The 25,415-nt window shown below is 38.7% G+C and overlaps 1 protein-coding gene across 5 annotated transcripts in view; it reads right to left on the reverse strand.

Moving 5' to 3' along the window:
• Nucleotides 1-25,415, reverse strand: part of anks1b (ankyrin repeat and sterile alpha motif domain containing 1B) — a 166,214-nt gene that overhangs the window by 112,490 nt on the left and 28,309 nt on the right. For all 5 annotated transcript variants that reach the window (XM_026362154.1, XM_026362157.1, XM_026362155.1 and 2 more), the window contains exons 2-4: nucleotides 14,725-14,805; nucleotides 10,718-10,874; nucleotides 1,679-1,831 (exon numbers count right to left, since the gene is read on the reverse strand). In XM_026362154.1, the coding sequence (XP_026217939.1) occupies nucleotides 1,679-1,831; nucleotides 10,718-10,874; nucleotides 14,725-14,805 (391 nt within the window). The remainder of the gene's footprint in view (nucleotides 1-1,678; nucleotides 1,832-10,717; nucleotides 10,875-14,724; nucleotides 14,806-25,415) is intronic.

A 25,415-nucleotide genomic window follows, 5' to 3' on the forward strand; every position in this document is an offset into this window, starting at 1 on the left:
GACTGTACCTGCTGCGGAAGCATCACTGGTGGCTGGACGAGCAGGTCGCTCTGCCTACACCACTTAAGAAAGGTGACTTACCATCTCGGGCTCTGTGCTGTTTTTTGTTACTTTTGTCATAGTTTACTTTTACACTTTGGAAAAGGCCAACTGAAGATGAAAAATCTATAATTTTGTTGTGTTCATGTTTAATTACTTGTTTTATAGCACAAGTCTTTGTATTTAAAGACCTGTCAATTAACTACAGTATTGTTTTGATTGACAGTGGTAGAGCTACCTTTTCGTCTGATCACAGATGGTGCTTTTAACAACTCAGCTCCACAATCAAAAGCTTCCTCCTTTCAAGTCTACTGTAAATTTGTGTGTGACGCACGTGTGTATATATTAAACTTGTGCTCCGTCTTCGTTACATTTCTATGCAGAAGTAGCTTCCACCATAGGGATTTCCCTTCATCATTATGCAAAGAAAGAGAGAGAGAGAAATACCACGCTGCCTTTATAAATTATTCATTCACATTCAGACAAACCTGTATGTCTTGACTGCAATTACTCACTACCTTAGCAAAGAGAATGTGTGATTGCATTTGATCAGCAGCAGGCATTTGTCTCTCACTGTGAGTGAGCAGTAGAGTGTGCAACTTTGACAGAAGCATAAAGCCACCGTTCTAAGAATGTGTACTCGACTGCCTGCTTAGCACAATAATTATTTGTGGTTTTGAGCGTTCTTTTCATCAAACTCAGACCATATTTGAAATAATCAACAGTGACTCCTGGTTTGGAACAACAGATTTCTATGCACCGCGGTCCTTGTAACTGCTCACAACCAACTGCTGTCTTGGGGAAAGTGCAGATGGAGTTACCAGCTGTTTCCTTTCACCTGCCAGCAAGGAGCTTCGCCAGTATCGATGACGCATGCAAAGGTTCACATATAACCTCAACCAGTAAGCAGCTGTTGTAGCAACACAAATATAAATCCTCACACACACACACATTTGTTTTAATGGAGCTAGTCTTTGTTTCCCATTGTGTAATTTTAAATGACTAACTTTAACTCTGCTACTTCACCTCTGTGCTTCCGCTTTGTTTTGGGCACTATCAGGAACAGCTGATTAACTGACCTTAAAGAATAGGTAGTTGTATAATGGTGAAGAGAGAGGAAAGATGGGGCAAAACCGTGAAGGCAGAGGAGTTTTAAATATCAGTTTTAAAATGAATCCTACAATGAACAGGCTAAAACAGGAGAAATATGCTCATGTTTACAGTTGCCAGTTAATAGATGTGCTGCAGCATTCTGTACCATCTGGATATGGGCAATGGAGGAATGCTATCTCCCAAATACAGTGCATTACAATAATCCAGCCAAGTGGTAATAAAGGCATGAATTATTGTCTCAAAGTGCTGCCTCGTAACAATTGGTTTAACTTTGGCCAAGTTCCTCTGTGTCTTTAGACTCAAAATATTTTATCATATACATACTTATACTTTTATTCTAATCATTAAATCTACCTTGATACATCAAAAAAATACTATACATCTAGACTATTGTTGATAACACTGTGTGTATTTCAACACCAATGTGTATTGTCTACACCTGAGTGTATTTCAACACCATTAAAAATCGTAAAATCTCATATTAAAGGGCAAGTAATTCAAAAACTGATATGTCATTGCTACTGACCTGCAACCGTCCGTACAGTGCTGCCAGGTCCAGAGGAGTCTCTTGTCGGCTGTTTCTCATGGTGGGGTCAGTCAGCTCCTGAAGCAGCACTGAAACCACCTCAGTGTGTCCGTACTGGGCGGCGCAGTGAAGTGCTGTTTCCCTCTCATGGTTCTACGGAAGAATGAAATGAAAGAAGCATTAACAGTGGGGAGAGTGAAGTAAAGCAAAACAGGGATGTGAGAAATAATGAAGAGCAGGACAGACATGATAGAAGAAAGATAGGGTGAATGCAGTAGAGGTTGTCAAAAATAAAGGGGAAAAGGCTGATATTGTCAGAATTGAAAGGATTAGAGTGAGACAGGACAGGACATAAGGACGGAGAGGTAGGTGATGGAAGAAAGTTTGAAAAGGGAGATAATAGAGGCATATAAGTTGATCTTTTTAACAGAGATGCAAGACTGAGCCATAGTGGAAAAGAAGAAGTGAGGCAGTTTGCTTTATTCAATGTTTTGGCCACCCTGTTTACATAGCCAAAACATTAGAAACACCACATCATTTAATGCTAACCAACAGCATAATCTCTTCTTGAAATATTTGATTTCTTTGTTATTGTCCAACATGCAGACTGGGGAACTGGGGATTCATTCAATTAAATGGTCAAATACAAACAAATATTTTAAAGAGCTGCCCTCATTTGAATTTAGCCAGAACTGAGATTTGTAATCTGTAAAATGGAGAAGCATATAGTGCACACACATTTTATATATGAGGCCAAGTACTGATTTCTACATTTACTGTATGTTTATGGGTCCCTGGTTACTGCAAGTGTATTTTTGTTCTTGTTTGAGGTGTTTGAGTGGATAAAAGTTATTTTTTTTTATTTTTTATTTACACGTTAAGTGCTGTGTGAATGAATAATAAGGTTACCTTTAAGTCATGATCATGTGAAAAAATAGAACAATAACAGCCCATTATCGACTTTTAGCAAAATCAAGTCATGCAAAACTCACTCATAACACAAGCTGCGGGTTACACTACACTACGGCCACACTTTGGCCTGAAATGTCTCTGACAGAAGTACCGTACGTGTGCTGGGAAGCTCTCATGTTCAACGGCATTGTGGCCATTTTATGGCGGTCCAGGGGCCATTGGCAGGCTAAGAACATTGTTGGCAGTCCATCAGGTCCTGCAGCTCTTGGCATAAACAGTCAAGTAATGACTGGAAAACTGAGCACAAGGACACACACCGGTGTGGGAGAGAAGACTGAAAGAGAATGAGTGAGCCAGGATCTAAATCCTTTTATGCTCATTTGTATTTGGATATATAGAAATAATTTTCCAACTGAATAGCTATGACCCAGCAAATCATGGACCCTACAAGACCTCTGCTACTACCCTGAGGTATTTGGCAGCAAAATCTTAGTAGTAGATCCTTTAAGTCCTCTCTTCTTCAAGGTGGAGCCACTGTGGATTAAACTTGTCCCAGCACATTGCGCAACAGTCAGTAGTCAGTTTATAGTTTGTCCTCATTGGGACACAGGCCATACACACCACTACTAACTACTGCTAATACACAATATTGCATATGCCAGGCCATATCGCGTACCATCTTGGATCATTGTACATACATGTGAAAGAAGCATGCATGTACTGTCTATATGCATTCAGGCATTTGTTGATATTACAGGGAGAGCAGCAGCAAGTCACTTCCTACAGTTTGTTGAGGGCAAAACTAAACCATGTTGCCACAGTCTATTGAAGTGAACACGTCATCCTGAATTAAATTAATCAAAATAGAGGCAATTTGCTTTCCAAATTATAGTTCATCTCCTCCTCTAATCACAATTTAAACAAATGTCTAATTTATAAATACTTCCTGCCTCAAATATCCCCCTCAAACTTCCAAAACAGCATGACACTTCTTCTTCAGAACTCATCTCAGGCCTTTCTAGAGCCACAACCGTGCCTCCCCCTCTCTTATTTACCTCTCTGATCAGTGACAGAAAGATGAAGAGACACTAAAAGGGGCCCTATATGAAGGCATATAGACATGCGATCTAGCTACTAAAACACCACAACATGCTTGAGAGCTTAGCTTCCTCCTCTGTCAGTCACATCACGTTTTCCCCATTGGTCCACACTCCCCTCCATTCATAGAGTGGAACCTTCCAAAGCAGCTCTGATTGCAAGTCCACTGTACTGTAAGCACAATAATCACACACTCATGCACACTATAATTCACATTCATCACAGTTTACTGGTGTAATTGCTGGTTGCATTATGTTTAATAAACTCCATTTGCTCTAGTCCTGTGTGGATATTCTGTTCTTACTCTTTTCCACTGGAGTGAGGGATCATTTAACTTTTATCTTGCCTTATTCTAATCTACTTTATACTGTATACTGTCATCACAGTGTAATATACTCATGTATTGTATTATCATACAATTAGACAAAAGAAAATTAACCACACTGAAGAGGTTTAAAAACGATAAGATATGATTGTGTAAAAAAAAAAAAATGATTGCATGTGGTAATTTACATTTGGATCACATATTGACAGTATAATTACATTACATTTCCAGATTCAACACAAAACAAGTCTGCAGAAGCAAAGAAGAAACCTATCACCATCATTCAAACTGACTGATAAATCAAGACCAAGACATGATAGCCACTAAAAGGAAGGAACTGCAGCCACCATTGATGGTGCCTGTGTCCTATTCTATCTCTGCAGCCAACAGTTTTGTCAGTTCAATCTGCTGAACCTCACAAACACACACACACACACACATACAGCTTAAGATAGAAAAAACGCAATTCTCTGACAGAAAGAAGAGTGACAAAGAGTTGAACAGAGACAAAGAGTGACAGTACATGAGTGATAGAGCAGAAGAGGTGGAGAGAGAGCAGGAAAAAAAAAAGTCGCTCCATCTTCTCAGAGCAGGCTATATATTTCCATTTCACTCGCTGGGACAGGTTTCCAATATCATCTAGCACTCTGTGTATTGTTGCTGATTGGACTCTGAGCAGCAGCCATCTACTAATGCCACAACAGGCATAGCAGAACATTATTGACATGCCCATACAAAGGGATGACAGTGCTTTCTTTTCAGCAGAACATGGTGCTGATGAACAGCTAATGGTCACAAATATAAAGAGGCTGAGTAATGAAAATTATTGCCATCCTAGCTCTTTAACTGGACAGCTGCATGGGTTTATTATTGTTTAAGGAGGAATCCATTCCCTTTTTATGATACTCTCCATCTTTGTTATATGTGCAGCATCTCCTTCATTTTCTCTTAACTAAAGCACACATACATCATCTACCTAAAGTCATATTACAAAACATTTACCTGCACACAAACACACACACGCAGTAAAAATGCCACCAGTGCTATCTCAGTTTATCTGCACAGCATCAACCAACCAACTACATCCACATAAATAAGCAAGCCCTTATCAGACAGGCCACATCTCAAACAAACCATAGTGGGTGAAGCGCAGAGGTATTTGTTTGAACATACACCATGTTAATGCTGATGAAATGATAGGATATGTCTATGTTACACCATCTCCTAATCTCATAATCCCGGTAGCTCAGCGCACTGCCTGGGGACATCTGGGTAAATAAACAGAATGAAAAAAGAGAAACACACAAGGTAAAACTTTATTCCTTCTTGATCTTGTCTTCTATTATGCATGTGAATTCATCTCTCCATTTTTATGTATACAGTAAATGACATATTAAAGAAAAAGATAAGTTAAACATTGTTGGAAGTGAGTAGATTTTGTTACCTTTTGAAAAATTTATATTAATTAAATACAATTCCTTTATGCTATGCTAACCAAATGAGGGCTGTAGCTACTTATTTAACCATTTTCCTTTTCACTAAAAAGCAAATAATAATTGACTGCAGGACTAGTTTGTCTGCTGCAGCCTGAGCTCTCGAAAACACAAACTGAGAATTTCTCAATGATTATTCAGATGATGTTCTGACCATTTGAGAATGGATTTATAAAGATACCCCTAAAAATCAGCAGGCGAATGGTTGCTTTTAATCATCCCAGATTCATACAGTATAATTTAGGTATCCTCATGTGTGGGCTCCAGGCTGCTAACATACATAACCTACTCAGGCCAACAAGAGAAGATCTCCAAGCAAGTCTGTTGAAAACTACTGAAATTCCCGCACCTGTATGTAATGGACTGCTTGTGTTTCTACCCTTACATGCAAAAACGCCTTTCTTATGGACAAGGAATAGCAAAAATGCAACACAGAAGAATGAGGTGAGATATAGTGTGCCATTTCCATAGTTTGATTTCAAAATCTATGTATGACTGGCAAGAAAAATATCAAATAAATTAAGCATAATATATTGGTTTACTGTCAAAATAGCACAAAGTGCTATTATATATATATATATATAAAAGAGATGACTGGTTTTCTGTTACTTAACTTTAATTAGGTTGACCACGTCGACAAGCATCGTTGTCAAGTGTCAGGCTGTGGAAAACATACGACATAACATTTTTTTAATAGATTACTCATAGGAAAACATCCTATGGCTCAGTGTAACTGTGTGTTTTGGCAGCAGCAGGCAGGCATTAGGCGATGCCTGAGTAAGGACTTTCCCAGGGCAGTTTCTCGTAGTAATAGCAGTATGTGTTCACATGTTGATCATCAGGAAACATATGGTTTTATTTTCAAGTGTGAAATGCATACAATGAACTACCAAAGCTGAAAGATTAATAAACACTAGCAGAAATGTGGAACAGCATTTGGGGAATCAGAGCAGACAAGCAATTTGCTGAACTCTAGCCTTTGTTCATATATTTTATAGGTTTGAAGAAGCATTTAATGCATGTGTCTACATGTCTGCGTGAAAACAAACAAAAATATGACCCATCTGCAGCACAGAGACAATGCAGTACCATTCCTCTAATCGCTTTTATTATCTCCAAAGCTTGTTGCTGATCTCTGTTCTTCTCCTTTGAGAAAACAAAGGAGAATTTAAAAAGAGAGGGCAAGAGCAAGGAGAGAGAGAGAGAGAGAGAGAGAGAAAGAAATAGTATAGCTCTCCTTTCTTTTGTTAGTGGAAAAGAAAACATTCCTGAGACGTATCTGCAGCGCAGGGGGACATACTTGACCTAGTCAGTCACCCACACATACACAGAGAACAACCCTTAAATTGGCTAGTTTGGAGGCCCCATACTGAAGAAGCCCAGAGGTTGTATGCTGGTTCCATACACAAACACACCACATCTGCTGTATGTCAGTGGTACTAACAGTTTGCAAGACAAACAGTCCCTCATACAGTCACAGCGAAACAAGAAAAATAGTCTTTATGATCCATTTTTGAGGTAAAATTCCTGTATCATAATTGTCTCATCCTGAAATCTTTAAAAGCAATGCAGGTGTCCTTCAGTTATCCTGGAACAATACTTAACTAAAGACTTTAAAGCAGAACCAAAAAAGAATATTTTAAAAGACTGTGTGTGTATTGAAAGTCTAAAAGCTACAGTATCTTCAGCGTCTGAAAAGCTTCTGAAACCTCCTCATTTAGATGTAACTGCAAACACTGTGTTCCCTTTTTTGGTGAACATTATGCGGCTGTGACACTGAGGTGTCGCAGTCATCTTTTTGAAAAACTGTCCGCAAAAGCAGACCTTGTGTATACATCTCTTCAGTTTTGAAAGATTAGAGTATCCTTGAATGTACCAGGAAGACTGTTACTGTACCACTCAGCAACACATCCATTACATTTTAATATAATAATGTGGCTCCACAAAAGCCAAATGGAACAATTGTGACATTAAAGTGCTCGAAGTGGCAAAAGAGAGGGTTACCTTAGCACTCTGGTAAGTGGGACCTGCCGCTACTCCTACCTTTATATAATGCATTTCAACAAACTTCCTCCTGTTGCCCCTAATGTCTCTTAGTACTAATTATTACTAATTATTACTCCATGTAATTTTCTCCTGACAAACCCTCATGTTCCTCTTTTTTTGGCTGTAGAATTATTAGGCTGAGATGCATCACCTCTCCCATAAAGGCCAAATATACAAAGCTGTACAGCTGCAACTAAAAGATAATTCTGTGGTTGAAGACTTTAAACTGATTTCAAACAGTTATTTATTTTTTAAGATTATATTTTTCAAACAAACAAAAAAAAGTATCCTCAGGTAGATACCTAAAGTGAAGCATCACTTTGATGCTTCAGTTAATTTAATCTGAGTGAGAGATGGAGAGATCACAACAAGCAACACCTCAGACCTGAAAACAGGCATTTGGCCCTGCAAGCAGAGTGCAAACCATGAGTAAACAAGCAATCTTTCGCCATCAATCACTGTCTCACTCACTCACACACACACACAGTAAGTATAAGACAGTTCCTACCTCTCTCATACAAATACACATACACACTCACACACAATAAAAACAACTGTGAATGGGAACTACTGGGACCAATTAGACTGTAAACAGTGGGCTGGAACTGTTTTACCGCCAATTAATAACATCCACAAACCTCAAATGATCCTTTGTAAACTACAGCATGAAACTGGCCCACCTACAGACCTCTGCGAGCTCTCTTACTGCTTTCTTTATGCTCTCAGGACCTTTCATTCTGATTACAGCTCTGACCTGCACCTTTCCCAAACTCAGGTCACCATTTCACACATTTTGTACAAAGACGAGGGGTGTTTCTCTTTCACAGTCTTGCTTCACTTAAAAAAAAAAAAAAAACAAGAGAAAAAGAGTGCTCCTCTCTGGAGTCTCCCAATAAAACTAGGATGCACACACAGATAATATACAGTATATACACACACCCTGAACATTAGACACAAGTAATGGTGAGCATGGGAAAAGTAATATGATTGAGAACGGGGTAATGTGCAGCCAATGGCTTGCTGCTATAAGTCTTGATGATGGGTGAGAGCATGTATCAGCCTCAGTATATCACCCAGATTAATGCACGCAAGCCGTGCCCTCTACTGCAGACTAGACAGACAGTGGAGAGATATGCAGCTTAGGCATCATAAACACAAATACTGAAATCAAACTCTTAAATTTATGCCTGCAAGCTACAAACAAACTCTGTAACTTAGCATATTCACCAGTGTTTATTGTACTAAGGAGTAAAACCAGTCATGTCCTGCCTTTTAATAAACAAGACTCAATGCAATATGTCCTGCACAATACAGAGAGAGGCAAGAAGGGCTAATTTTAAAATTAAATTAATTTACATTATATTCAAAAAGTAAACCTTATAGTCATAGTTATGGTATTTACCATCCCCACACATTATATGAACCATTAAAAATAAGTAATGTAATCTTAACATTTCTAGTTTGATGGAAGCATTTTTAATTAACTAATATGTCACAATAATGCATATCTAAATAATTGGGTAAATATTCATTAACACCAATGTGTTACTGTATACTAGTGTATCTACAGATGACAGACTTTTGATAGACTTTAACGTTTGCTGGAGAAGAAAAAACAGGCAAAGAAAGAAAATACAGAAAACAGTTCATTTGTTCTTTACATTCAGTCCTTCAACACACTAGTCTTAATATCAACATACCATAATACAAATTCATACAAAAACACTAGAGAACAAAAACAACAACTCCACACTATTTTGCATCAGATTCAGTGCTATTAAGAAATGCACTGATCCAGAAAAACAGTTACTTAGGAGACCAAACTGTGATGGAGCCACAGCTTGAATCTTTGCAGATGTTGGCTGCATGTAAAACAAATCCTCTCAGCTGGGGTTTTATTTGCACACCACACCAAATACTGACACAACAGTACTGGTCTGTCGATTGTTAACTTTTATTGAAAGTGGAAAATTACCTCTTATAGCTAAAAAAGCTGCCCTCCTGTAAAAACAGCACTAAGAAGCTGCATCTCCAGGGTTTGCTGGAAGTTGTATTGCATCACTGACTGAAGCAGTTCAAATGTAGGTGACAGGACAACTTTATATATACACACACACAAAGACTCACACAGCATTTATGTACCGTGTTGTCTCAATCAGCAGCTTCCACTCTTTGTCCATGCTGGCTGCCCAGCAGCCCACTCAGCTCTACAAATCAGTGATGGAATGAAAAAGAGAATTACCTGTGTTCACTTGCTGACAACCCTCTTCATTTCATGGTCAAGGGACATCATTTATCATGGCAACCTATTAGGCTTTAACAACTCTCAAAGGAAAATGATTTGGCTAATAGTAACAGAGGACAATGTGCTTATTAGGGCAAAGTAAATATGGCTCCAATAACCTGGGGGGTCCATTGCCACACCACTATCAGGGACCGGCATGTTAAAAACGACCATTAACATTTTGGATAACGCTTTTGATTTATCACCACATCCTGTACACTCTATGCTCTGATCTTAAAGAGCAGCACACCATGGAGATGTGATTTAATCAACATGCCGTGGACAGAGATGGAAAGACAAAGAGCGAGGGAGAAGAAGAAGGTCATTTTTGCTGATGAGGAAAGACAGGAGTGGCAGGCCGAATGCTCCCAGAGCTAAAACACTCACCCCGCTGTCAGAGAAAGATTACTGGAAACTGTCAATGATCGGCTCTGTTGGACAGGAGCCATAATGAGACAACCTGTGGTAGTGCTGGTTTACATGCCCGATAAATAGAAGAGAAGTACCCAACTTCAGTTTAGTCTATAAGGCCTTTCTTGTTCTGACAGTGTTTCCTTTTAGCTATCTTCAAGCCTTTTTTTGGTTTGTTCATTTGTAAAAGAAGAAGACACAGGTCAAGCCCTACTATCATGCTGAAAAATACTTCAGCAGGGCCTATTTTAGCCAATATTTAATTTTTGAAGGGAGAATATTGACGTGAAGTGAACTCATAGACTGCACTTGACTGGCAGCCTCCTTAACCACTAAGCCTCTCCGCATGTCTAGAGCATTTATTAACAGATAACATTTCATGGGGATTATGGCTTTTTGTATGACTGGGGAGGGCATTATGTGACTCTATTAACACCCAGAATTAATTAAACAGAGGTTGTGATCTTTACCTGTTGGTTGACACGGCAGTGTGAGGGTCCATGGTGAATGAGAATACGAACAATGTCCACATCTCCCCTCCAGGCAGCCAGGTGCAGAGGCGAACAGCCCTTGCTGTCAGCCACATTTGTCGATGCCTCAAACTGAAGCAGCTTCAACACCACCTCCCTACGAAAGAAAGCAATGCAAATATGATCAGTCAAATCATGGGTCGTTATTAATAGTAAGAAGTTTTTTTTTTTACGTAACTATGCATGAAACTTTTAGTACAACTCAAAAGCAAATGCACAATCGTATTTTAGTTTATGCTACACAATGATCAGTTTATCAGCTGGGTCAAATGGAAGAATGGGTTGAACCAAATGAGTAAGAACAGAGACTATAATTGCTTCTATGTTCTTCCACTAATACAGTGGCAATGTGTACCTTTTGAAATGTCATGGTTTCCTGCATTAGTTTATCATAAAATGTGATCTGATCATCTATCTATCTATCACGTCTAGAGTAATTAATAAATATAAAATGTCTAAAATAACCCAAAAGGCACAACAGAATGTCTTCAGGATAAAATAAAAATCTGCCTTGTGGATATGCCAAGTCAGAGCCCAGACCTCAACCCAACAGAGATGCTATGAAATGACTTGGAGAGTCACACACATGAGACGTCCAAAAAATGACAGAGTTAAAGCTGTTGGAAGAATGGGCTAAAATTTCTTCTGAGCAATGTGCAGGGCTAATTCACAACTACAGGAAGCGCCTGGTTGCTCATTATTTTAGGCATTTTATATTTGTTAATAATCTCGACCTAGATAAAGATCAGATCACATTTTAACCCAAAAGGTTCACATACTTTTTCTTGCCACTGTAAGTAATCTCCATTACCCAAACAGATAAAGTGACAAATCACAGAGCTGGGGTGTGTGCTAAAAATTAATTTAGCTGCTGCTCAGTAATAATGTCAGCAATACTGTGTCATAATAAGAAGCCTTAAGCTGTAGCTGTCACCTCTGTCTGAAGATAAAAGGTGAAGTGCTTCATTTGCATTCAAAATGTCAGGGAGAGAAGCAAAGGATAGAGAAGGGCAAAAGCTCTTCCAGATGCAGAGGTAAATGCAGGGCCAACATGCTTAATGAATGTCTTTGATCATTTCAATAATTTATTATATTTGGTATAATTTTCTCAGATTTAAGTGCCAGTTGAACAGCTTGATCACAATGTGGTACTTTCTGGGTCAAGTAAAAAATGTTTACTTCTTGCTTATTGGATTCAGTTTGCATGCTTTAGCAAAAGGTTTTTAATGTGGTAACACACTGCAAAAGGTTTTAATCTTCTCAAAACAATTCAAACCCTACCTAAAAAACAGATATGTCTATATCGTAACTACCAGTTTTTTTTGTACTTTCCCACCTTAACAATAAATCACTCCTCTGCAGCTTTTTGTTGGCAGCCTAATTTTCACTGTGAGGCTGCATTTTCCTCTCCCTCCCCTTGCTCTTTGCCAGATCTGAAGGAGGAAATCCACATAATTGCCCCCAATACACAGTACTAATCCTTCAGTCCCAGCAAACTGGGATAGTGGTCAAGCTTGAAGCAAATCCACATGCTTTTCTCAGCAGGCTCAGGTGAAGAAAGGCAACTGCCCGGTATTTCTAAACAGTTAGAGACACATGTTGAGCTTTTTCCAGATACAGTGTTTGAAATTGTTAAAATATTATTCACAATTAATTATGTTGCCCAATAGAACATGGCACTGTCCCAAAAAAGAAAGAACAATACTAAACTGTTGTGAGGCAATCAGGGGAAAACATTTCTGGTCTAACTTCAATGGCTGTTATCATCCAACTTGCAGATTATATGGTTTCTAAAGTATGTAAGTTTTGATATAAAGCAATTCTTTTTAAAAATCCACTCTAAGTCAATTTTTTCTGTCTGAAAAGGAGATTTTTCAGAGGGATTCAACCTTCATGTGTCAAACCTCCAATAATCACACTGACTGCATCTATATGCACAGATAAAGACAGATAACTCTAATAATTCTTACTAATGGGGCCACATTATTTTGAGGGACATGACAATATGTTGCTGCCACATTGCAGTTTACATGTTCTCGTTATTTTGACATTTTCCTCAATGTTTATAATTCAGAAAAGAAAACTTTTAAGTTTTTTGTTTTGTATTATAAGAATCTTTTCTTATGCACTATTTTTGTTTGCTACCCTTGCAGACGATTTAACCGAATAAATAAGGGCACCTGTCCGTGCAAGTCTTGAATTACAGGGATATTTGTCCTGACAGATTCTGCAGCACAGACCTGCAGCAAACCTGAGATTCAGCAGCTTCTCAATGTTATTGTCGGGTCTTCAGGTGTCTGTAAGATCACTAATAGACAATCGGACTGGGATATTTGGGACAGAAAGAGGTTGTCCAAATGACTAATCTGATGTTTAAAACACTGTTTTTAATTTGTCGCCCCACAAACACTGTTTTCCTGTCACTAATCAGCAGGTGTCACTAATTGTCACCTGGAAACATGGCTGCTAATTAGCTCACCTGTGCTGCGTTAACGCTAGCTTAAGCTGGAAGTAAGCAGGGCTAGCTAATATTGTAGCAAGACATAAAACAAGTGTGACTTTACAACATTTACATTAATTATAAGCAATTATAGTCTAGTCTAGCCTTGTAGACCAATCTAAAGGCGCTTTGTGAGGCCAGTTCTGGACCAAAATCCGCAGCTGGCTTCAGCTTTAAGAGGCTAAAACGAGTTTAAGCTAACTTGTTCACTTAACGCTAGTTCACAATCGCCAATTAATATCACATTTCAGCTACAGCAGCTTGTGTTTTTAGTGAAAATAGCTCTAAAAACAAACTGTACACTTCCTAGTGCACCGACCACTAGCATCCATCGATAGGCAGATACAGTTAGCTAGTTAGCCGATGAACATGTAGCTTAGCATTTGGCAGCTAACACTAGTTAATGAGCCACTTAATCCATCTAAGCAGTAAGCAGAGACCACAAAGCGCACTAAAACACTGTCTGTATAAAACTTACGTTTGACAGGTGGAGAAAAAAATTCCAACTCCAAATAACTCCGATAACTCGATAATGTCCGGCTGGATGTGTAAGTTTAATTACTGTATTTCTGCCAACTCGTTTCCTGTCAATTAACAGTAGGTGGCGCTAATTCCCAGCTTCCTCAGGAAGTCTCCACATACAAACCTGAGCAATTTAGTCAAAGTCATTAGTACTAATTAGTAATTAGTAAACACAAAAGTATAATAACATCATTCATGTGCAACCTAACTGCAGCACAAGATACAGGCTTGGTGGAGGAAGGAAAACACCTCACTATTGTTCATCACTTCTTATTTTTTACTTCTACCCAAGAATAAACAATTTATTGTCTGTATTTCTCCAACATTTTGTGCATTCAGAGAAAAATATATATAAAATAAAATAACAATTTGCCAGTTTCAGCTTCTGAAATGTGAAGATCTGCTTTTTTTCCATTTATTGTTGTTTATATGTTTGGGGGATGCTGATGTCCTCTAACATTTTTAATTCAAATAAAGGTTTTTATTTATACAGGGTAGGTTGGCTGCACATTGCACACTCAAGGCACTGTTTAAATTTCAAATCACCAGGAGATATAAATAAATAAATGGGAAAGAAACTATAAAACAGACTTAAATACAAGTATTACAAAAAGGGAAGAAAAACACAGTTGCGAATTATCTTAAAGTTAGAAATAAATTTTGGTGATTATATTTTTAATTGACATTGCATATTATTTATATAAAACTGCTGCACTAACAGCTGTTTCATATAAATAATTTATTAATCATCTACATTTATAATGCTGTCCAACACACACACACCCTCACATATTAAATCAAACACTTGCACATACACATAAACACAGGTTAAGTTTGTATTTGCTGTGCTGGTTCATCACATAAGATTTTTGATTAAGACCTAAAATACAACTCGACAAACACGAACACTCGTGTGCAGTCTTACCTGTGTCCATTGAGTGAAGCATGATGTAAAGGTGTGTATCCTGAGCTGTCTGTGCAGTTGACATTCAGGCCTTTCCACATGCTGGAGAAGAAAAAGAAATACACCAAAATTAATACTCAGATATACATACTTTGTCAACAAAAGCCAACTTTACAAAACCTCTCAGCCCTAAAGTGTCTGCTGGTTGGTAACAGGTGCTGATTAATACAGTGTACAGCCACGGGTGTTTAAGTGTTTATGGGGCACTGTTAGCATAGTGTCACACATATTTTGTTCTGCTTCTTAATCAGAAAACAGAACACAAATATGAATATCTGAACATCTTCATTTATTTGCATTTGTCACCTCTCCTCTCAGCTGCACCTGCTCTTTTTTGGACCAAGGAAATGACTAATTAGGCTCATCCCATTAGGATTCATGTTCCCAGTGGAAAGAGCCAAGTGTTAGATAAGTAAAGAGGGGGGGTTGTGATGTTTGTTTGTTTGTTTAATATTTATTTAAGCAGTTTGGATACACATGATTCTCTCTAAACCATTCTCAGATCATTTTGCAGTTGTGACTTATTTAGTAGATAATTATTTATCTGCTGGATGTAGAAGTATAATTTCTTATTTAGGTACAATTTCTTCATACTGGAAGTCTAAGGAAGTGATCGAGGTCAAGCTGATCATGCAAATAAAACCCACAAAAGACCAAAAGCTTGTAAGACTGAACAAGCTGAGGGTGTAACAGACACATGGAAACACAAGCTCATATATGCATACACTCTTTTGTACACTTAAAGCCCAGGGTTTTCCTAGAACTCTAAATTTGTGACCTCTCTTTTTCAAAGGAACCCCTCTAGGATCATCAGACGAGAAAGAAGTACTAATTAGACCTAAATATTAGTACTTACTCTTAATGTCTGCATCTTTTAATGATCCCTTTTACTTTTGTTCAGTCAATTTCTATATTTCAGAAGCTGTTGGTATTTAAAGTGGTGAGGAGGCAGCAGAACATCCACTGTGTTTGACAGACATTACACAATGATCAAGGTCAGGGGTATTGTGCACTGGGTGTGTGCAGATGAACACACATACAAACCTGAATTAAAAGCAGTTTTAAAAGGAGGGCATGTGCTCACACACACACACACACACACACACACACACACACACACACACACATCAAAGTGTACAATGATCAATAAGGCAAGTCTGCTGTAGCAAAGGATGCTGAACTTTTTTTTTTTTTACTTCATTGCTGAAATAAATAATCACTATAAAACAAAACACAAATAAGCCCCTAAATCAGCTGGACAAAACAGAAACAAAACAAATAAAACTGCATAGAAACACACCCATACAATACAGTAGACACACACAGTGTTCAATATACAGAAGTCAGAGGTCAGGAGACCACAGACAGAGAGACACAACACAAGCTTGTTTGTATTGGGTCAGCTGATTCTCTACACACTGTAAGTGAGTTGTGTATTTGTGTGTCTGTATTGATCACACTGCTCTGCTGACCCCTTTCAGCACTGACCCATACAACCAGCAAGATGGGTTGTTAAAAACAGGAGCCTGACGGAGAAATTACTGCAGTAAGCCAAAATATTAAGAAAAGGCACAAATTCAGACCAGGAGGGAAATTAATAGCTTCTACACAACTGTTAAATGTGGTTGAATTCAGCTTCCCCAGATTCATAAACATTCCCTATACAAAAAAATGTTTCACTGTAAATTGCTGAGATAAACAGTTGTTTAAAGTTAGAAAATACTGTATATTTACGAATTAAAGCTCAGTTGGTGCATTTTTTAACTTTAGACCGAGTCACCATTGTTATCATAGATAATAAACGAACGCGTGAATGTGAGAGGAATTTAATTTAACAGTGTGACCGTTTTGCAGTGGTGCAGTTTCTGAACTGGTGGTCAGATTCTGTGGTAATTGGTCCACATTTTATAAACCGTTTTATTTCAATCACTTCATCCTCATCCAGCTTCAGTCCATTTCCACAACTTTTTAATCACATAAGTCTTCTAATAAATAATTCGGTAACCCTATTGATCACATAAAACTAGTTGGATGGAAAGATAGCTTGTTCCATACTTTCCCCTGAACCAGATTTTATATCAAATAGCTGTTCACTGAAGAAACCCAACCTTCAGCCCTCGCCCACACAGATGCTGCAAACCTGAAATAACCAACCTGCCCAGCAATTCATTAAAACTTGCTGTACAAAGAGTCATGTGAGTAGAGCACTATATGGCCCCAGATACAATCCACCTCTTCCACACACCTTCAAATGTAATGCATTAATGCAGAAACTCAGCAGTCATACCCTAACTCTCATAAAAACCTGCATAAACAAATATATGTTTGTGTGTAAACCTTGTTGGCAGTGTGTGTGTAGGTGTGTGTGTGAGCCTCACTGTGATGGCCAAAGCTGAAGGTGTTGAGTTTACATCACCATTTCACGTTGTGCACCGTTACGTATGTGTCTGCAGTGACACCGGTAATGGGCGAGACATTTAACACAAGCATTTTGTAAATGGTTACTTTCAGGAGCAGGATTTTTTATGTGCAGGTGCTGCCAAACCTGACAAACAGAGACCAAACTCAGCATCTCTATGCTGCTTTCTAGCCTCCTGTAGCTAATGGCTTGGTTTTTATGCCTTATTTACCAAAGTACTTAAGCCTCAGTCTTCACAGTCATGGCTAAAACAACATAGCAAGCTTCATTTTTTAAAAAGATTTTCCTAAATCTACTATAAACTAAATTGCATAATGTCAAATTATGCAGGTGGAGAGCATCTAGCCACAGTAGGAGCTGGTGAAGACTGAAAAGCCTGAAATTTACTCTAATATGTCAGCTATAGCAACTTTACAAAGCAGTAGGTAGTGTTATGTGTCTGTTGGATCGTTGTTGGAATTATTCTGCTTTCAGTTTTAAATCCAGAATAAGTAGTGAAACATGGATTTTCCATATTTAAAAAAACACGTATGAGAATGGGCTGCCCATTAATAATCTAAAAACCAAAGACAGCGATTCAATGGATTCGTGGTGCGGAGTGGTGCACTCATGGCTAATTAGAAGTGGTATTTTTCTTTTCTACAGTACTCTGCTACTGTTGATATTCCCACAATAGTCCTTAATATTCCTAAAGAGACTTTAATGTCTGTGTTGTTATTTCTGCTGCACAGTGAAACAGTCTGTCACCAGTAAATTTATTGTTTCTTCTCCAGTTTAAAACTTGCCAGAGGGTAAATAATAGGCTGTACCTGCTAGAAAAATAAATATCCCACATTGGACACCAACCAGTTTTACCTTGGTGAATTCTTTTCTTATCAAATTTGTCCTGTTCTCCTCTACCTTGTTTCACGTCTAAATTCCAAACCTCAGCTGGCTGCCACGTAGGGTTCCTCATTGTTTTCTGTGCTCTGAATAAGAGCATAAAAGCCCATCAGCCGGGTATAAATAAAATTAGCAGGCAAATTGAGATTAGATAATAGAGGAGAGGTTCTGTGGCAAGAATGCAGACACTTGTTGGATTAGTCAGATATGCAGATGGCGTCCAACGTAATTAACCTCAGGAGCTGCAGTGCATAAAACTACTGCTACCAGAGATTTCTGACTCTCCTCTACTGATTTAACTCTCCTCCCTTCTTCCTGATTTCCAAAAAAGTTTTTATTTAATTACAGCCCTGAAAGGTAAAGAGGTCAAATGTCATAAAAAGCCTCCCAGCAGGCAGAGCAACACTGCCCTCTGTTTGAACCCTTCTTCAGTTACAATCTGACAGTTCCTCCTTGATTTTACATCACAGGAATACACAGACATTTAATGATACTAACAGCAGCAGATCTTAATAGTAAGCAATATCTATGTATTTCAGACAATACTCATTAAGATATTTCCTTAAAATCATGAATTTGTTTGTGCAAAATGTTATAGATCGATTCTAAACACCACATAACGGCACTCCATCAACTGGGGGTGGGGAAGGAAGCAAAATGCCTCAGATTTAGGTTTTTCACTGCAGCTGAACAGACAGGATTGAGAGTTTCATGCCAACGTTCAAGCCCATTTTCAAACACATTACCTTAGGCAATTTAAAAATGTTAAAATTACTCCCTAATTCTTCAGAAGTGTCGTTTTTTTATCTCTTCAGAGAACCTGTAATGTCTTTCAAGTGGTAAGAAAAAGTCATTTTGGATGCAAACTTCTTACTCTGCATGTCAGAATGAAAGCCTTCATTTGCTGCTTCTCACCATGGATATTGAAGCTGCAGCAAAGTTCAGTATACATCAAAGCGGGGTATTGTCTTCAAAGGAACAGGAACGAAGGAATTTGGAAAACCTTTTTAGTCCTGGATTCATTTTAGACGGAAACTCTTTTTCTTTTTTGTGGCTCGTAAAGTTAAGTTGAGTGCAACAGCCCATAGAAATTCACACCATCTAATGACATAAAAACCTATAATTTTTTAAAAAGAAAATATAAGGTTCAACAACAGCAATAACTTAACGGGAAATCAAAAAGAGAACCAATATGGAGAGAGGTGTGTTCACTATCAGAGCAGATAATGCCACACAGGAAGTGGACTTGCTTCATATCCTGTTTTGAGCTAGAAGGAGAAGAGATACCCGCTGATTAAAAGCAATGTTGCAAGAGTACTTTAACTGATATGACCTACAGAATGACGAAAACACAGGCACAGTGACGCATGTACATTTTTTTACTTACTTTCTCTCTCTCTCTTTTTTTTTTTGACGCTAGGCTTTGATGTTTAATACCTAAGTCACTCCTTCCCCCGTGATGCTTTAGGGCATGAATATTGTGCTTTACACTCTTTACACAGATGTGCAGCTGTAGATAAGACCTGTGTAGGTGTGTGTGTGTGTGTGTGTGTGTGTTTGCCATCGTCAGTCAGATCAGCTCAAATAAAGTGCAAGATGTGGAAAACTCTCAAAAGACCAATTACATTACAGCAAAGAAAAATGAATATCAACCTTCTCCCTCCCTCCATTTCTTCTCATTTCTTCTTTCTCCAATTCTATTTTCCTTCTTAAAACTACACAACTACACATTAAGACACAAACATATCATTTGTATTTGCAGATGAAAACTATAGTGTATAATATAGTTTTGCAAAAACACAGAATGGAAGAGAGCGGAGAGAGACTGCTTGTTCCATACACTCCTTCAAAGACGACTTCAAAGAAGACTGCAGAAACAATTGACTATGCTCATGTATGACAACCAGCTACTTCAAAGGTGTAAATGTGCCTTTGGCACATGTGCACACAGAAAAAAACACTTTCTCTTGTATGCACACAGTGGTGTGGTCTGAGCTAGAGCCTGAACAACAGAGGATATCTAAGACCAATACACCAAAAATGGTCCTCTGAAGATCATCACAAGTGGTGTCAGTAAGGCAAGGAAGCGAAGGACTAACTAGCTACTAACGAGAACAAAAATTCTTACCCAACATTGGCTGGCATAGGCTTCAACACCCACATGACTCCATCCAATAAGTGGGAAACATAATGGACGGATACATGTAATGGATTTTTTAGATTCTCACAAATATCCGCTATTGCCAAAGTCAGAGGATTTCCACAGGTGTGACCTCCAACATGACAGCAATCTCATTTTCAAGAGGAAAATCCCATTCACACCCACACATCTCAACAGGTAATCCTGCACCACAGAGAAGTGTGTCCCCCCTCGCTTCATCTCACTTTCCTCACAGACATGTCAGTCTCTACTGCTCCATTTCTACACCTATTACAGTGACAAGTAAATCCATGATATGGTTCACATAGGGGAGAAAAGTCTCTTGGATTTGTGACCATAAAACAGTCTTTATTAAAGCATTTGAATTCTTGAAAACATGAATATTTGAATAAACTCATCAAAATAAGATCATTTTCTATGTATTTTAAGTTTACACCCCCCTCCAAAAACAACTACTCCCAGCTATTTGTCTGTGATTTCTCCATCCTCAACAGCTTCCGGCAAGTTACCAATTTGTTAAACTGAAATTACCTCATTTGTTTTTGTACATTCATCAAAGTAGCAGCTCCCCTCTACAACACTACTCATTAGCAATTTTGCTGTAGTATCCCCCCCACATGGGACTCCATCCAGCTTGCAAATGAGGTCTATTGCTGACAACATGAACGGCTTAAAAAAATAATAATAATAATAATAAACAGATTTTCCTTTTTGGATCTCTCCCTTACAGTAAATTCATTCTCATTCCTGATAACAACTCTCAAAACACAACTTCCGTTTTCAGCTAAACACCCTATTGACAGGTGTAGTGCTACAATATAAGTGTCATTGTATCTTCTTGAGTAAGATTTTTGTCCATTTAGCAGAGATCAGAGATCTGAAATAACCAAATCAAGGCCAACCTGTGTGGACGATAAATACTAAATACTAAATACTTCACTTGATACTTTAACTCAAAACTATTCTTACATGTGAACTCCAGACAGTGTCGGGAGAATCTGAATGATTGTGCAGTTTGTCATTTCACACATGTAGCACACACCAACATTACCTGAACTTTGTGTTAGGAGGTTTGCAGAGTAAAGTCTGAAAACTGGGACATAGGTGTTCTCATATGCAACTCACCTAGGTAATGTCTGGTATGGTTTTAATAACTGTTTGAGCTGTTGAAGTTGAAAGCTGCAGTTTTCCTACACTCATAACACAATAATATGATCTGAATCCTTATATATGCAGAGTGGCCACTCGCTGCATAAACAGCACATATGAACGACTGCAGGGAGGCTGGTCTGTCAGTGACAAATTCCCCCAGAGGAACAAACATCAACTGACACGTTCAATAGGTCAAAGAACCACCACTTCCATCACAGGAAGTCATTTATCTTCGGGTCAAAATGACCTCTGATGCACAACCGAACATGGAAGGTTGCTGTCAGGGCGGTGGGTCAAACACACACACACACACACACACACACACACACACACACACGAGGGAAAATGAGGCTGATCCCACTCGTTTCATATGTATTCACCATTATTGATTATTTGTTTAGTTACTGAGCAGGATGGAGACACAGCTTTACGGGTTATAGTATTTCATTTTAAACATATCTGATGTATTGTGTTTTGTGCTGTTAGGAAGGATACAAGCTGCTATTGGATCTGGATCCTGGTCAGGGTGAAGATCAGGCTGCAGTTATAAATGGGCTGGTTATCGCTCTACACACTACAGAGTCGAAGGCTCATTTATCACTGCACAGTGGAAACAGTGAACCCACTCATACACAGTCTACTAACACACTGACTGGCAGGTACACTCACTGAGCTTTAATACAAAACAAACATAACTTGACAACATAAAATTAGAATATATTATCCATCTCGCTTTTTATCTAGCACCTTGCAAAAGCCAAACTACAATGATAAAATGAAAATGTAGTAGCTGAAAATGCTGCACAGAGACTCAAGCAGCACTGACCTTTGAACTCAGTCATGAGTCAACATGTCATTTGAACAAGATTAAAGGGGGTGGGGTGGGTCAGGAAGGAAGAGAACATCCACACATCTTCCGCAACAAAATTCTTATCACGCAGCACATCAAAAAGCAAAAGACGAAATTTAAAAGAAATACAGTTAGTGGGTTAGACAGCCAGACGATACCGAAGTCTGAAAACAGAGGAACATTTTCCACTAAAGCAGCCACAGAACAGTTCATCTATTTCCAAGTCTCTCCTTAAAGAGAGATGGGAACATCTCTCCTCTGTCCTGAACTAACTCCTATTTACAGGCACATCTGAAAATAAAATCCTCATCAAACCGGCAGGTGCTCATCTCACAAAGTGCTAAAGTTTGCAGTGATTTTGTTGTGTTTGCAGAGAAGTAGGATTAGATTTTTTACAGGAAGGTTTGGCTGGACGACTATAAATGTGCTGACGATCAGGATTCCCCCAGGCAACACTTTACTAAAGTCAGTTTCTAATTAAACATTGTAAAATGAGTTGATGCACCCTCAATATCACGGCAGTCACATGTTTTTATTATAAAACATAGTTACCTTTGCTAAAGTGTCTCTCACTTTATTACAAAATGATGCACAAAGAATAATGTACAAACGGACAGACAGCTAATGATGGGGGCAGACAACATTTCCTCGACTCTCCTTAATCAAACAGAGAGAAGCAGAGGTGGAGATACAGCCGTGGTCTGATTCACTGCTGCTGCTATTGATTTACCTAGCAGCACTTTCAATCAGTCAAAATCTGGAGAGCTGCAAACAATCTGTAAGTGTATGTTTGAGCAATATGTGAGGCAGTTCTCCTCACTGTAAGTAAGTGACAGAAAGCCCCGGATCTCCACTTAACAGCCAGCCACAAATCTATCTGTGTGAGCATCGATTTGGCCCAGATCTGTACCATTAGGGATGGGAAATGTCAGCTGTGGATCTCTATCTAAATTGGCTAACTAATCCATAGAGTGGAGTGAGAGAGTCGATGCATCTAAACTGTAAATCTAGTGAGAAGAACTTCAGTGAAGTTCTTCAAACCGCTTTGGATTTACTGTAAATTGTGCCTTATTTTCATTGGAGTGAACGTGATACATTAAAAACTTTCAGACCCCCTGTGTAAAAGCTGATACAAAAAAAAATACAAATGAGCCAAATCAACATGAGCCAAATGAAGGAAATGAGATTAGTGCTGAGAGCTGAGAAACCGTTAAATAGTGATGGTCATTTTCCACTGTTGGTCACATTTTATAGCTCCACATTTACTCGCTGGAAGAGCAGAGCACTTCATCTACAAAGTATTATCTCAACTATTCAAAATAGAGCAAATGTCCTTTCTAATTCCCCACAGTCCAAGATAACATCCTAACATTGCGTCTGCACACAGTCCACCACTGGACAGCAAATGCAGTTTCTTCTATTTTCGAGTTAATTTCAGATTTCTTTGGGCAGAGTGTTTGTCCTTCATCACAACATCTTTATTTAAAGCCTCTCGGAAAGACGATTGTGAAATATGTAAGACCAGACGCCTGCATGTGTAAACTGTGTTAAATGTTTGCTCTGTTCATCATAATTCAGTTTTACGTCTGAGGTCAATTCAACTTGGCAAGTGTTTTTTTTATGCTGGGCTTATTTTTTTTTCTGCAGTGATTTCACGAAGCATTTCAGGCCTAAAATCATCTGGCAATTCATCAGGTTAGTTACAGCCACGCCAAGTCCATCTTCATTATCCACTCTGCCACAAGGAAATTAGCCATGCAGGCGCAATGGAATCATGATAAAACGATAGCGGGGGGGTAGTCATTATGATGAAAAGCAGACAAGGCGTTAAGAGTGCAGTGTTAAATTCAGCCACGGCTCTCAGAGTTGCACCGTAGAAACAAAGAAACAGCTCTGTTTGGTTGCGAACTAAACATTTACGTTACAGTTCAGCGTCCGTGTTAAACTCACAAACATTTTCTGCCTGCGTCTGTGCTGATGGGAGCTCCTACGCGTGACAAAGCATCTATCTTGTGAAGACAGTGTGTTTGCATGTACAGTATGTGCACAGCGTCCAGGGTAGTAGCAGGGAGCCATGGCTATATATGGACTGACAGAAGGCGTTAGTTTATCCACAGACCTCTCTGTGTCCCTCTCTCTCTATCTCACTCAACCTGCACTGATCTTACTGAAGATGGGAAATATTTGCAGTCATAGCCTCATAACTACAAACACATGAAAAGGGCTGCACCTGTATATCCTTACACTGTATATATATTGATATACAGACAAATAAGAGGACATTTCTAAGATAGTTTATTCCTTCATCATTTTTAAGTGGCTGATGAATGCACTGTGCTCAACAGTTGCGTCTCCTCACTGCTTGCAAGTCCTCCTTCTCTTATTCGCCCCTGTGAGAGTGCAATAGGCCTGTCAACAGCGCTGCCGCATCCCATTTAAGCTGCTCAAACCGCAGGATCACACATCTGCTGCTGCAGGACCGTGCAGGTAAACACTCAAACGCACACCAGCCATGCCAGGGTCAGGGCAGATTTGTCAGCCATTTGTTCCCAGCCTTGGAGGCCAGGAAAAGATTTGGAGAACATTGTTGGAGATGTTAAAGGCTATTTTTGAAAAAATAAAAGGGTTTATAGTGTTGGTTTGGTTCAAATAAGCTGGTAGAGATTCCCAAAATATACAGTACACAGTTGAATGTGTGTTTTCTAATGTTCTGATGACGAAACTTCATTTTTGGGGCTAATAAGCTCCATGTTGCTGTTTGTGTTGGTGGTAAAAACGTAATATAATATAATAAATAAATAAATAAACTGAACGAATGTGTTTCTGTGTGAGTGTGTGTGAGTCTCTGCGTGCAGATACAGTAACTGGGCAGCTGCTAAGATAACACTGGAAACCACTTTTTTCTGTTGTGAGGTGAGTTTGTAGAAAACTATTTAAAGTGCTGGGCCCTTTTGTCAGTATGCTGAATACCCCCAAGAGCAAAGACCTTTGAAGAAGCATTAACCTAATCTGTGGCTTTTTATCAACAATCAATCTATGAGTGACTCAGAAACTGAAGCAGCAGTAAGAACTCACAGCTCCTACGGAAAGTAACAACGTTTTGTGGCTTATGTTTTAGCTGTTTCCTCTGTTTAGTATTTAGCAACAGATAATGTTGATAAATGAACCACAAGGTCACACTAGTCTTT

The sequence above is a fragment of the Anabas testudineus genome, chromosome 23, assembly GCF_900324465.2.
Source record: "Anabas testudineus chromosome 23, fAnaTes1.2, whole genome shotgun sequence".
NCBI classification, from domain to species: domain Eukaryota; kingdom Metazoa; phylum Chordata; class Actinopteri; order Anabantiformes; family Anabantidae; genus Anabas; species Anabas testudineus.